Below are 14,357 nucleotides of genomic sequence, written 5' to 3'. Positions count from 1 at the left end.
CAATGACATGGATTTGCTGTTGTGGAGAAGAACGTAGTGGGAGAAGCTGCAAAGAAAATCTGACCAGAGATGTGCCTCTAGCGGATAGGCGAGCAGATTGGTCCCAGTCTCATCCTGGCTCTCACTTCTCAGAGCAGTTTTTACCTGAAAATGTTCTAAGTCACCACTTTACATTTTGGCTGTCTGAGTACATTTAGCACCGCTTCCAAGGGCCCAGGACTGGAGGGGCGCCACTTGAAAGGTCAGAACTCACTCAGGCTGGGTCCAGGTGTGGTTTTAGGAAGGAGGAAGCCTTTTATTTCTCTGTGGTCCTGAACACAAGGCCAGCAACCTGGCCCATGTGAGACACTCTGGAGGTCCTTGGACAGTGGAAGATCTAGTACTTGTCCCCAGGCAAAAGGTATCAGAGCAACAGGGCTTCTAGGGGAATTATCCAGCAAGTCAGCCGTCTTCTAGAGGAGCAGTCCAGGGAATTTCAGTCCTTCCAGCACCTCAGCAGGCAGTCCTTCTTTCTGGCAGAGTATCCACAAGTCCAGAAGTATACTGAAGAGTTGGTTTACTTTAATTCCCTGGTGCCATCGCTCTGGAAGTTGGCATAAGCTTCTAAATAGTGATTTTAAGGTGCATGGACATTTCCTGACTATCCTGCCCTGGGTCCAAGCTGGCTTAAGTGACAATGCAGGGTTGATAGGCCCTTTGTTGGAATGCAGGCTAGTTGTAAATGGGGCTGTGCTCAGCACGCCATCCCCATCCTGCCAGCAGATGGCCCGTTGAGGCACACCTTTACTGCCTGACTGTCGGGGAATAATTCATAAAGTCTAACTGTCATTTACACCCAGTCATGTGACCCAGATCAGGGTACCGGTACAAAGGGTTAAGGGTGGCGAAATTCGGCTCAGAAGGAGTGGTGTTGTGCCCCAAGTGTGGAAGCCCAAACGAAGATGACTTGCAAATGTTTCTGCAGTGCCCGAAGATTCAGGCTTTCTGAGAGGCCATGAGTAGCTGCTTGTCAAGTGTCCTAGGTTTTCAGATCAAGGTAAGCGCTGAGCTGGTCATATCTGGAAGATCTGATCTGCAAGGTAGGGGCACGAGTGACAGTGCAAAGCTTGTATTTTATGATGTGCTTTTGGCTAGAAGAGAGCTATGTAAGCTCTGGGTCTCCCCGGTCACCCCAACAGAGGGTAGTTGGCTACAATCAATGAGATTTTTCAATAAGTTGGATATTTTGGACCAGACGAGAAAAAGATACAATTTCTGGAAGCCTTTTCTAGCACGATATGGGTGAAGGTAGGGGTTTTGGTTTTGAGATAATAGTCCAATGATTAAGCCTTTAACTGCCTCGGCTGGTGGAAATCTTTTCTGTGTTTTCAGGAAGATAAGGGAAGGGTTTGATTGCATGGCTGGGGGGGAGGCCCTCCAGTGGTTTTTTTCAAGGGTGTCCGGTAGTGGGGGGCCTCTGTTCTCTTAGATTTTATCTACCCCCGCATCCAGTAAATAAGGCTGAAAACCCAGGTCGGTTTCATTAGAAGAAGGCTGGCAACAAGGCAAATGAGGATAAAAAAGGAAAAAAAAAGGGTTAAGGGTTAAGGGCGGAAAAATACCAACTTTCTAAAAGTAGTAGTTTTTAAATTGTGATCTAACACCCAACTTGACCATTAAAAAGTGTTCTTCACTACAGTTCCAAAGAGACCAAACATGACATAGCTACCAGCTCCCAATTGGAAATGTTAACTTTTTAATTGTAATACCAAATCCCCAATGGTATCCTATGGGATGAGTAGGCCTCACAGTAGTGAAGAATACATTTTTGAGTTTTTCATTAATAGGACATATAATATTTAAAATAGCCAGGTCCAACATTTTACTGACATGTCCCCTTGCACAATGGGCTCCCTTAAGCCTACGTTTGGCATGTCTTATATGTAATAAAAGGAAAGTTTAAGGCTTGGCAAGGGGTTTTAAATGCCAACTCGAAATGCAGTTTAAAACTGCATTCAGGCTGCGGTAGGAGACCTGGGACATGTTTTAGGGAGCTACTTAAGTGGGTGGCACAGTTAGTGCTGCCAGCCACTAGTAGCATTTGATTTACAGGCCCTATGTATATGGTATGCCACTCTACAAGACACTTACAAGTACATTAAATATGCCAATTGGGTATAAGACAAGGCAATCATGTTTTACGGAACAAGCACAAGCACTATAGCGCTGGATAGAAGTGGTACAATGCACAGGTCCCTCAGGCCAACAAAAATAAATGCAGCAAAAAATGGAAGCTGTAAAGCAAAATGCTTGGGGGAAGACCACCCTTAGGCTGAGAGGTTTATCACACAGCATCTCAGAACACACTGCTTGCATGCATTAACTACTTTCCTTCCTCTTTGGCCAGTGTATGGCTTCCTGTGCGCTTGACTCTCTATTTAGCAGAAATGTAAATTGTCTGCTTTGATTTGGTCCCGATTTGACAAGAACTTCTGGTTTCACCTATGCATGTGTAGTGTCTTCTCTGACATCGACAACATATCCAAAATGCAGCTGCTGTGGTACTTGTGTGCGGCTGTAAATATGAATGCATTTTTCATCACAGTAGATCATTCACTCTACATTCAGAAGGAAATCATCTTCAAAACAATAAGTAAAGTGCTTAAAATTATCATTTTGTAAAACGGGGATAATTACATTAAAATTCGGAGTACGTAGTTTGACATATAGCTCATACATGAGTTTTCAAAAGATCCCTACATAATGCACACATGTATCCAAAAGAAGAAAACTGTGAAAGGCCAATGACTTGATGATAATTATTTATTTGTGCTTGTTTTCTTGTAATTAACCTCGCCTAAAATGATCTACATCCCTCAAATTGTAGAGGTAAAAGCTGTATTGGTACCAATCCAGTCTTTAGGCTCAGCAGACAAAAGTCGGTAACAAATACCTTGCTTTACAAAATAGAGACTCAGTTTTTGCATGATCACTACGTTCCTCATTACAAATGGCCCATAGTGAATTTTGGTATCACTGACTGACACTACAGGCTATTACCACAACTTAAATGGGCTATTACAAGTTTTAACACCTGTAATGAACAATAGCAGGACGACAACACAGTAACCACAGTGATTTCCGTTTGTTTTATTCATATTCGGGGTTCATTGCAGGCCGTTATTCAACCTGCCTTTAGCTATTTTAAATGTCAGTGGAATTACCAAACTACTTGTAATCCTTGCTGAAACAGGGCTGCTTTCTGCAGAAATGGGATTACCTTTTCACATCTGGCTGTGAAAGCTGTCAAGAATTTTGAATATTAAGAAACATCTCTAGACGGGTTTAGCCTCATTTTAATACATTTGTGAACTGGTGGTTGTAGTACAAAGGAAATTTAGTGAGCTTGTGCTTTCTGTTGAAAAAACGAGAACTATTAATTCAAATAAAATGCATAAATAAATACAATACAGGGACTTCCAGTGACCAAAATGTAATATGTGAGCAAAATAAGCATGTTAACTTTCTTAAATATCTACTTCAATAAAAACGATGTGTTTCATTGTTATGATGATCACCTACCTTCGTTTTCCTTTAAGCATCGCATTTAAATACTTCTTTACAGCCATTTGCTTCCGTAAGCGGCTATATTTGTCAGTGAACACAGAGTCAGAATGACGTTTGACTGGCATCTGGTCTTCCAAGGCATTGTTGCTGTTTTGGAGAGAACATATGAGAAAAATATATTAATTTTATATTTGACATTACCTGTGCACAGTGAGATGTGTAGCGTTGAGTGAAAATAAGCATGTGACAATTATTTTGTGGTGTTGTGATCGTATCTAGGACCCTAATTAAATAATCCCGATTTATGCCCTTATGTGGTTATAACAAATCATACCCTTATAAAGGCATAAAAATCAAATCCATATTTAGTAAAGCCAATGCAAACCAAATATGGCAAGGCTACTTCCTTAGACTCCTAGAAAGTACAACGAGTTCTTTCAACAAACCAAACCTCCAGCAACCTGGGAATTCCCCATGCTTTTGTTTTGATTTGTCTTAGAACTCCTGCGAGCACTGAAAGAACGGCCAGTTCTTAGTGACATCTTTTATTGACGTCTTATGTCCAACCTTACGTCAAACACGGCACCTTCCAGGTATAAATATTCCAGCGTTTGCCTTAAGCAACACACAGTGGTTTGGAGCAGAGCGGCTATCTACTCATCCAAAGCCCAGCTGATGCGAGAGCCGAAGGAAGCCGTCCCTCCCATTTGACGCACTGAGAAAGACGCTGTCTTTTTCTCCTGCCGAGAAAATCCAGCTCCAGTAAATCCAGTCACCCTTGCGGGTTACTGGGAGATCGAGTCTTGAGAGCGAGATACAAGACCTCCTTCATTCTAAAACCAAGGTACAGAGCTGATTAGATCCTTAGAGAATTCTTGAGTCAGATTCTTGGCAAAAACTAACTTAACTTAAACTGCAGCTCATTTACTCCTTCCCACGTACTAGGCTTAGGTTAGGTACATCGGGGTAGGCGTATCTTAGAAGCACCAGTTGAGTATGTTTAGTCAAACTTTTATTATTGTATGTAACTGTATATATTTTATACCTTTTAAGTATCATATGGCTCAGAAACCATATCAATGCTTTTACATTATTATTTCATAATACTCCTTTTACTGTACGCACTTTACTTCATAACAAGTATTGCAATTGTGGCAATTTATTTCTCTTGCATGAGAAAGAAGACTGCTCAATAAATAACACCTTTTATTGAAAACGCCCGTCTCTCTATTTCTCTGCACTCTGGTGAAACTAAGTATGCACCATTGACTGCGTGAAATAGCTATCTATTGTTTTTACACAACTCTGGAGATATACTCCTTATTCTGGGGGAGCAAAGTTGTCATGTTTATGCGGTTGTCAGAAGCTGAATCCCTTCTTGTCTAATCAGGGAAGTTCACTCCTCCCTATTCATTTGAGAAAGTTTCTAGTGACCTCTGAGCTAGCTGGCAAACCTAAATTAATTCTAACATATTCAATAGAGACCTAGTCGACCTCAATCCTACGTCTAAACTATTGTTTATGTTATTCCAATGCGCAGAGCCTATTGGGAAAATAGGAACTACACTACAGTGGTGCAGATAAAGAAATTAGATATGATTTGGCAAGTAATTTACATATGTTGCTCTATGAAAAACGTCAGGTTTTATACTCAGTTAAGGTGTAATAATTCGTCAAATATCTGTAACTCTAAATTCAACCCTTTCTTGTTTTTTTATCAAGATATATGGCATTTTGGTTATCAATTACAAAATATGACCTGCATTTAACACCAGTCAGACAGTTAAAAACAGCAGGAATTTAAGATAAATGTGAAACTTGTCACTTGTATTCCTGTAATAGGAAAGTTCACCTTTGCATGACCTCTCTCTAAGTACCTTCTTGAGATCGGGCCACCAAATGTCTTACCCACTGACCTACTTTCGTAGCTTACTTAACCTGTTGTTTAAGTGGGTATTGCCTCTGTGTGCCCGTGTGTTTTTCAGGTCTGACTTTATCCAAGACTTTTTGATTTGAATAAAATTTTTTGTAAAATACCCTACTACTTTCAGCCAGCCCTCTTCATCCATTGATCACTTGTGTCATTCACATTTGGATTCCACCTCCTACAGCATACTGTGTGGGGCAATGGGTCATGCCACTTCAGATATTTGCTAACTTCACAGTAAATCAAAGTAATTCCCTTTAGTGCCAAAGACTACTATGGCAGTGCATGCTATCTTTGCTTTTAGCCAGTGTTTATTTCCATACAAGTGAGTGCCCAGGAGCTCCTCCAACAATAAAGTCACAAAACCCATCACAAAGTAAACCAAAACAAACTCTGATACAGCCGTAGGGCTGACAGCCATTTCCAGGCCTGTCGGATCTGCAAATGCTTGTTTTCTGCGTGCTAGCTATAGTGGACATCCTTTAGTCACGGAGGGTAAACAAGCACCTAGCCAAATTGACCATTTTCTTAATTATTTTATTAATTTACAGGGTGGGGCCAGATAAGAGAGAAAATAAATAATAATGATGTGAACATGGCATGTATTTGTGTGGCGTTTATTCATTCCCTGAGAGCCTTTCACTTTCATTACATTTGCTAATAGCAGTGAGTGCTGCCAGAATACACTGGGAGTGACTTTGTAACCATAGCGAGAGGGAGAACTTGATTGTGTTTCATGTATATGAGACAGTGGTCCATGTTCTAAAAAGGATGTCAACTGCCCCCTAATTGAGCATACTGCAAGCCACTGAGGTGTTCTATAGCTGTATAGAGACATACAGGTAGACACCAAGGAGCAGATTTACTAAGGACTTGCATTACCCTGCATGACAAAATTTGTTCAACACAACGCAAGTCCTTATCTCAGATGTACTAAGCAAGGCAACTACACTGCATGGTTTAGTAAGCACTGCCTTGCATTACTTTGCGTTGGGTAGGCATTACATGAGTGGAGCATTGGCATTTCCATGCATCCACCCATGTATTTGGATGCAAACCCAGATTCACAAAGACTTTTAACCCCTTGCATGCTGATGACGGCCGGGAGCCGTCATGGCACACAGTGCTCGTGTGCTGCTGACGGCTCCCGGCCGTCATGACCAACACCCGCGATCGGAATGTGCCTTTATGGATTGCTTTTGTGCAATTAAGAATATGCCTCTAAGGATTGCTTTTGCTCAGTAAAGTGTTCCTTTCTGCACACAAGCACACAAGCAATCCTGCCATAACTCAGGCACTCTTGTACTATTGGTGCCAGGTTGCCTGTGTTGGAGCTAGGTAGCACAGGGTGCGGCAACATGAAGGGAAAGCAGAAATGCTCCATATCTTTGTAAATATAGGTCATTTCTGCACACTCCCTTTTACACAACGCAGCACAGCAAGTTGCCTTGCTCCATTGTATTGCTTGAAAGACGATTAAATCTGCCCCCAAGTGTCCTTATTCGGTCATGAAGTTGACTGAAATAGCTGATTGATGTACATATGTAAGTAAGTGTTGCCCTTTATAAAAGGATTATTTCCAGGTCATCTTCTATTACCCCAAAGATCACTTATGGTTTTTCTGGTTAGGCCAAAGTATCTTATTATGTAATTGAATTTGTTTTGCTTTCTGGAACTTCTAGATGTATTGTTGTTGTTACAAACGCACGCATAAGCGACCTAGAATGCAAACAAAATAAGCCTTAGCAACTTTAATTGGTCTGGCGATTGATGACGACTTTCCGCGTTACAAATGTTTGGCTCATTTAGAAATTGGTTTTGTAAATGCTTATTACAAAAAGCAATCAACAATGTGTGGCCATGCATGTACACATGTGCATGTACAGGAGGCTAGCTTGAAATGGTATTTGAAACTGAAGATGGGCACCCACAGGTACCATGCACACATTTCAGCAGCCATTTTTGACTGGTTCTAAAGCCTATTCAATAAAAGGAGTCTCTTGGAATTCCCATGTGGAATGCAGAGAACCGCAGGGCAGAGGGTAGAATCCAGTACCAATGTCTGGGTAACAGCTAGATACTCAAAAAGTCAGAAAATAACTAATAGAACTTAACTGTATTTTAAAAAGAACAACTTAGCACACAATAACATGGCATTCAAGGAGACTACTTTAGTACCTAAGTGCATAATGTTTACGAGTAGAATGCAGTCACTCAGAGTAAAGCAAAACATTGGTTGAAGTGTGCTGACAATGTACCATGTGCTGTATACTCAGAGAGGTGGAACAAAAATCTGAATTACACAGAAGTCCAGTGAATGAAATGGGCGGATCGGAAGGCCCTATGGGTAAGAATTTTACATATATAAGATTGCTAAATCAAACGGTCTTTGGTAACACAACCCAACAATAGTACTACTTGCACTGCTTATGCTTTGTATGTTTTAAATTGAGTGCAAAGGCCCAAATACTTTTTGCTTCCATCTCTAGCAAATGTGGACAGATAGGAACTAAGTCCCCAATCATTCCTCCCTATCGGTCGGTCTGTAGCCTTGAGGACGTTGTGGAACACCTCAGGTGAGATCATATCTGGAGGATATGAAAATCCCTCCAAATCTGGTGCATCAAGGGGTAAATGTTGTGATGTGACTACTAGTTTTTAATAAAAGATCACAGGTGAGTACCAACTTAATGTTCCTACTACAAGAGTAGTCAAGTGCCCAAACATGCCTCAACCTACATCAAATAAGAAAATGATACACCGCCATTTAAGGAGAACTAAAGCTTCACAGAAACCATGGTTATTACACTCAACTGTGCAATATCATGCTACATTATATCCCTGATGATCTCCCTCACTTCACCACTCCCAGGCATAGGTATTCCAGGGCACAGCTGTACGACATAGGTAAGCAGTCACACGGTGTTAGCACATCAGCTCTGTATTCCTCAGTGAGGACAAACTCGCACTTTTCATAATAAGGGGGGTAATGAAAAGTGGCCTCCTTAATGTTAGGTCACTGCCAGTCTAAGGCCCCTTAATTTGCAGACCTTTTTCTCAAGTCCTCCAATAGTACTAAATGTGTCTTCAATATACTGAGAGAGCTGACCAACCCAGAGTGCACAAGGAATAAGATCGTGCCCTCACAAGAACTGTGCAACGGATTGGCAGTGTTCTTTCAGGAAAAGATAGATAGGATTATTGAAGGCCTCAAATCTGATACCCCTCTGGTCACAACCGTAAATGTTGAATTTAGAACACCTAAAGATTGTGAAATCAGAGAAATTAGGGCTTAATCTAAGAGTCAGGAAATAACCCTCGATCACTGGGAACTGCCGTAGGAAGAAGAGTTTATTAAGGTGGCTATGGGGGGTTTTTCTGGCTCACCGCTGGACCCATTTCCCCAGAAACTCTGGAAAGAGCTTGGTCCTGAGGTCTTTCCACTACTTCACCAGCTATGCAATTAATCACTTAGCAGTGGAGTGGTGCACCCCTGTTGGAAGATGGCGGTGGTCTCACCCCTCTTGAAGAAACCTTCACTAGATTCCCAAATGTCCCTACTGCCATATCCAGTGAAAATACGGGAGCACCTGGTCAGCCGCGCACTTTCGAGCTTCCTGGAAGGCAATAATAAGCAGGGGGATGAACAGTTTGGGTTCATACCAGGACACGGGACCAAGACAGCACTTGTTACTGTGTTGGACAATCTTTGGATGCGTGCGGACAAGGGACATGCTGTGACTCTGATCTTGTTAGATCTGTCCGTCGCATTCAACACGGTAAACCATGTCACACTGCTGTCGAGACTGGAGGAGGTGGGGGTGACAAATACGGCTTTGAGCTGGTTCCAGTCTTACTTGGCAGATAGACGGCAGGCCGTTGTCCTCCTTCCCTTCCAGTCAGACTTTACTAATAATAGGCACGGGGTACCGCAGGGGTCATCTATCAGCCCGATATTATTTAATGTGTACATGCGGCCGCTCTTGGATGTCATCAATGCCCACAATATTAGTGTTGTGAACTATGCTGACGACACCCAATTAATAGTGTCCCTGGATGGTGATCAGGCGGATTCCCAGGATACCTTCCACAAGTGTATGTGGGAAATGGCGTTGTGGTTAGGAGACAATGCACTGCAGTTTAACAGCGACAAAACAGAGATCCTGCACTGTGGGGTGGGCAGAGTGCCTTCAGTTCTACCTTCAGATTTCTGGCCCTTCCCCACAGATGGTCCTATGGGACCGGTGAGCATGGTGTGTAATCTGGGGGTCAGTTTTAACGACAAACTTAACCTTGAATCGCATGTTAATCAGGTAGTCAGGAACTGCTTCATGCTCATCAGAGGACTCTGGAAAGTTCTACCACTGCTACCCCTGCAGGCTAGAGGGTCAGTGGTTAGGAGTGTCATCCTTAGCCGCCTGGACTACTGTAATGCCTTATTGCTGGAGTCCCCCAGGTATTTAATATCGAGGCTTCAGAGTATTCAGGCGACAGCAGCAAAATTGGCCTTGAGGAGACCTCGAGTCTCATCAACTTCCCATGCATTGGCAGAGCTACATTGACTCCCGGTGAGCCAAAGGATTCAAATTCATGGTGATCTACGACTCTGGTGCCCGACTACAGGTGCCGCATCTGTGTTTGTAATTGGTTTCTGCCCGTATTGGAGGCACCACTCTGGGAACGGTCCCAAACTTATTGGTTGTTGGAACCTCGCCCGATTCAAAGCGAGGTACTCCTTCTGTGGAGAAAATATAACTCCTTACTCCTTTCCTGGGTGCGAAATTTTATTCCTTAAGGTCTTTATTTCGACTATCCCAAGCACCCTCCATCCTAACAGATCAGCGAACAATCTTGGCGCTTATCTGCAATAAATGGGACTGTATTAAGAACAAATGATGAAACCCCTGGGGAACATGAACGTGGTACCCTCAGAATCATTTTAAAAGTACTGCATTATTGGGACGTCTATTACCAGGATAGATTTTTCTTCTATAATCGTGACGTTTGGCTTCGCACTAAATATATTGTTTTGCCCTGACAAAGTTCCCGTGGCACAAGGGGAACGAAACGCTTTGGCTGTGCCTTTGACGATTGACAACTTTGATGTTGAATAAAGAAGAGACATTTAAAAATACCTTTTGCTCTACTGACTTCATTGGAGTGCACCTTTCCTTTTGTTTTTGTTTTTGTATACCAGCAAAAGGATTTTGTTCAAGTCGCTGTGTATTGCCTTCAAGACACTTCACGGTACCGGGCCCTAGCCACTTCAGGGTAGGTTTGGTTGGTATGACCCTGTACGCAAATTGCGATCCTCTACAACTAGCCTGGCAATCACCCCGAGGTTCAAGCGAACCACTATAGGTGGAAGAGCGTTTGGAGTAGCAGCTGCTCGCCTATGGAACAGCCTCCCTTTGGAACTGAGGCAGACACAGGAACTGCTGTCGTTTCGGAGGAAAGTTAAGACATGGCTGTTCCCCAGAAGGTAACCAGTAGTCAGCTTTGCGGGTCATTTCATTTCAACTTACGGTGTCTTAGCGCCAGGATGCCCGTGGGGTTGCAGCACGCTTTATAAGTGTGGAATACATACATATATACACCAACGATAAGGTAAAAGACCATAGTCCTCCGTGTTATTATAGATCCCTGAGACAACGAATATAACCTGAGATGTATACAGAAATGTTCTCATACATAATGCCAAAGCACTGATACAAGCTCACACGTGTATTTTATCTTAAGCGTTCATAACGTGTATAGAGATCAACGGACTCTCTCACTAGCATTGCAATTAATAATGATGGCCAAAGAAATTAAGAAGTCATTCTGCATTGATAAACACTGTGCAACAAAGCTATGCCTGACACTATCGCAAGTCCCTATTTTGGAATTCCCTCCCCCAGTTTTCCAATCAACATGTAGGACTGTCTTTGGGGGACTGCCCAGTGGCAGCACAAGTCTAATTTAAAGTGCTTTGCATTGGCATTCATACTCTTTAAGGGATCAGCCATGATTCCCTAAAGAACAAACTTGCCCTGCAACTTCCATTGCGCCCCTTGACACAATTTAGCGATTTCTCTACTTTTCCTGAGGAGAAGCCATATTGCATGAGTGACAAATGAGATTTTAGGACATGCATTATTGTGAAGTTCTTACTTACAATCTAAAATGCATCCCCTAGCTCTGCCGGCCAAGCTCTGTCTAGCACGCCTTCTGCACCCAACCCAAACTCTAGAAGCATGGAATGCATAGCGTACAGCGCACAAAGTCGTCAAAGCGAAAGGCATAAATAGTTACATCCTGGCCCCTTTGGCAGAGTGTAAGGGTGAAGTAAGATGAGGGAGCGTGAGAAGGGGACTACCCAGCACTTGATGGGAGCAAGGAAAGAAGGTGGGGAAGGAGGGAGTAGATCAAAGCAGGAATGATATAACAGAGCCTTGTGAGATCAAAAGGAGGAAAGACACACTATTTGTGGATTAGCATCAACGTGTCTGCTATGAGTGGTGGTAGACACACTAATTGTCTAGTTGCCCCAGTCCTTTTTATACCACCAGTTCTGGTGTACCGTTTACCAGAGCCCCTCTCTAATCATGCCTTCTTGCTTCAGGGCACCTCCCTCATCATTCCCTTCTCTGCACGCTTGCTTTCTTATTCACACTCACTTCACCTAAATTATAGCAATTCATTTCTTCTAAAAAACGTGTTTAATTATTATCAGCCTGAATCGAAGGGGCTAAAACTGTGTGAGCAATCTTAAGGTCAGGATTTCTACCTAGTATTGCAACAAGTAACAATATTTTCCCACCTCTCCCTTATGCGCCAATTTTAAACTGAAAACACTCTTGGGCCGTAGTTTGCCACCACTGTACTACAGTGTCTCTGTGTTTAAGTCATCAACGCAGCAATATAATGTGGTTGCATCCGCCAAGTCAAGCTGTAACTTTCAGAGAATGTCCCCTGCGTAACACAGACAAATCTTATAGTTTGAAAGGCCCACCTTGAAGACATATTCAGTTGATGAAGCCGTCTGGGTCTGATTATTTAATATTTTAACACATCTGTCATTCAAATGTGGGCCACTGCTCTAACACATATTAGTTTTTGCACATCTGATTTGCAAACTCACGATTGGTAGGATTTTATCCACACAAAGGGGATTGGCATATTCTAAAATTCTGACAGTTTTGTGGAATAAACTTGTCTGCAGATTTGGATGCAGGGGCAGGTGTGTGGCGTTTTCTGGGTGAGTACACTTTTGCAAGTTGGTGAACGCCTACACATTCATTCACGTGTAGGTATTTAACAAAGGTTTGCAGCGTGTTTTCCCCCCTTGAAACCCTTGCCGATTTACCGCTGTAACGAGCAGGATTCAGTGTGTTTTCAGGTTGTCAGTGGAGATGGAATGGCACTACTCTAATTCATGGGGATGGATGTAAAATGGGTTTCAAATGATCAAAACACTTTTCAATACAGAAAATAATTTTTAAAAAAAAGTTTTTTTCCACTTGCATTTTTACATGAAATGTTAATATGCGAAAATATACATATGTTAAATTTCCATATAAGGCAGCACTTATGTTTTGAGTACACATGAATACCCACCAGATGTGTAGATATTCTTTCACAATTCAATATAAACCTGTTAATTTACTCCAGATGTACTCAAAATCATGCAGAGTACACTTTTAACTTTTCTCATCAGTTTTATGAATCGGCATTTCTGTGTATATAGTTGAAATGCCTCAAATAAAAGGTTTCACTTCTCTTCACCAACATCTTGTAAGCTCTATGACCTTTTGTAGCTCATCACCCTTTCTGCTACTTTCCTTCTCTACTAATTTTCTGACACCGTTTCTCTTGTACGGCACTCTATTGCTTTGCAACTAGGCCTATGCTATACAAACCCCTTTCCACATACATTAGCATGTTTTATCTGTTGGAACTGAAGAACGAATATTCCTCGGTGAAACCTTATCTGTTGTTTTTTTGGATTCACTTTTCTAACTGTAAGTAATTAGGGTGTTAGGGACATCATTTTTTTCCGACCAGGTCTCACCTCAAAAGACATAAGAAAAAAAACTAAAACTTGACGGAACACATTGGATTGAATATAAGATTAATTGGGTTAAGGAATCTTTTTTTGATTTCCCAATCTGCATAAATTAAAATTGGACAATATTTTTTGTGGATATGACCCTTTTCTTATACTTATACGTAACCTGAAGCCTGTGAGCAGTAGGAAATCAGACGTTTTGCAACAAACAAATCAATTATGATCCTTACTTTTCAGAATTATCTGGGTTTCATGGAAAGCTCCTTGTTACAAAGTGTCACAAAGCAAAAAATGCATGCACTAGCATCACCCTCTTGAGGTCCCAGAAAACCAAACAATTCAGTGTGAAATGATAAAATAATCACTAGCTGTAATTCACATGTAAATTGAATGCAAGAGCTTACTTGATGTTCATATGTTCATATGTCAAGCAAAATACGGACAAGGAGACTGGTTCGAGGAAACAATGGGCCTCATTATGATGGCAGTCAGACAAGCGTCCAACCGCCACCCGTTCGGGCTTGAGACTGCCCGACAAGGAGTCCAGGGTCTGATTTTATTACAATACGACTGCCGTACAGGTGGTTGTAAACATCCCTTTTTCCATTGCGGCTTGTGCTGCTGCCGGGAAGAGGGCCACAGCACAAGTCGCAATACAAAAATAGTATGTTTTTGAACATCTGTGGTCCACAGTGCATGGAAGCTTGGATGGCCAGCACATGTGCCCCCAGGCCACATCGCGGAGGACTACGGGGGACTGGGCCATTCTAGAGGCCTCCACAATCCCTTGCTGACAGTCTTTTCCATGGCAGTGGAACCGCCATGAAAAAGGCT

At 42.3% G+C, this 14,357-nt stretch overlaps 1 protein-coding gene across 1 annotated transcript in view; it reads right to left on the bottom strand.

Annotated features, from left to right (window-relative positions):
• Nucleotides 1-14,357, bottom strand: part of VIP (vasoactive intestinal peptide) — a 61,946-nt gene that overhangs the window by 18,340 nt on the left and 29,249 nt on the right. The window contains exon 5 of the mRNA XM_086926907.1: nucleotides 3,562-3,693. Within this exon, the coding sequence (XP_086783033.1) occupies nucleotides 3,562-3,693 (132 nt within the window). The remainder of the gene's footprint in view (nucleotides 1-3,561; nucleotides 3,694-14,357) is intronic.

The sequence above is a fragment of the Lissotriton vulgaris genome, chromosome 6 (genome assembly GCF_964263255.1).
Source record: "Lissotriton vulgaris chromosome 6, aLisVul1.2, whole genome shotgun sequence".
In the NCBI taxonomy this organism is placed as follows: Eukaryota; Metazoa; Chordata; class Amphibia; order Caudata; family Salamandridae; genus Lissotriton; species Lissotriton vulgaris.
The sequence above is the reverse complement of the archived record's forward strand: the minus strand, read 5'-3'. Positions and strand labels throughout refer to the sequence as shown.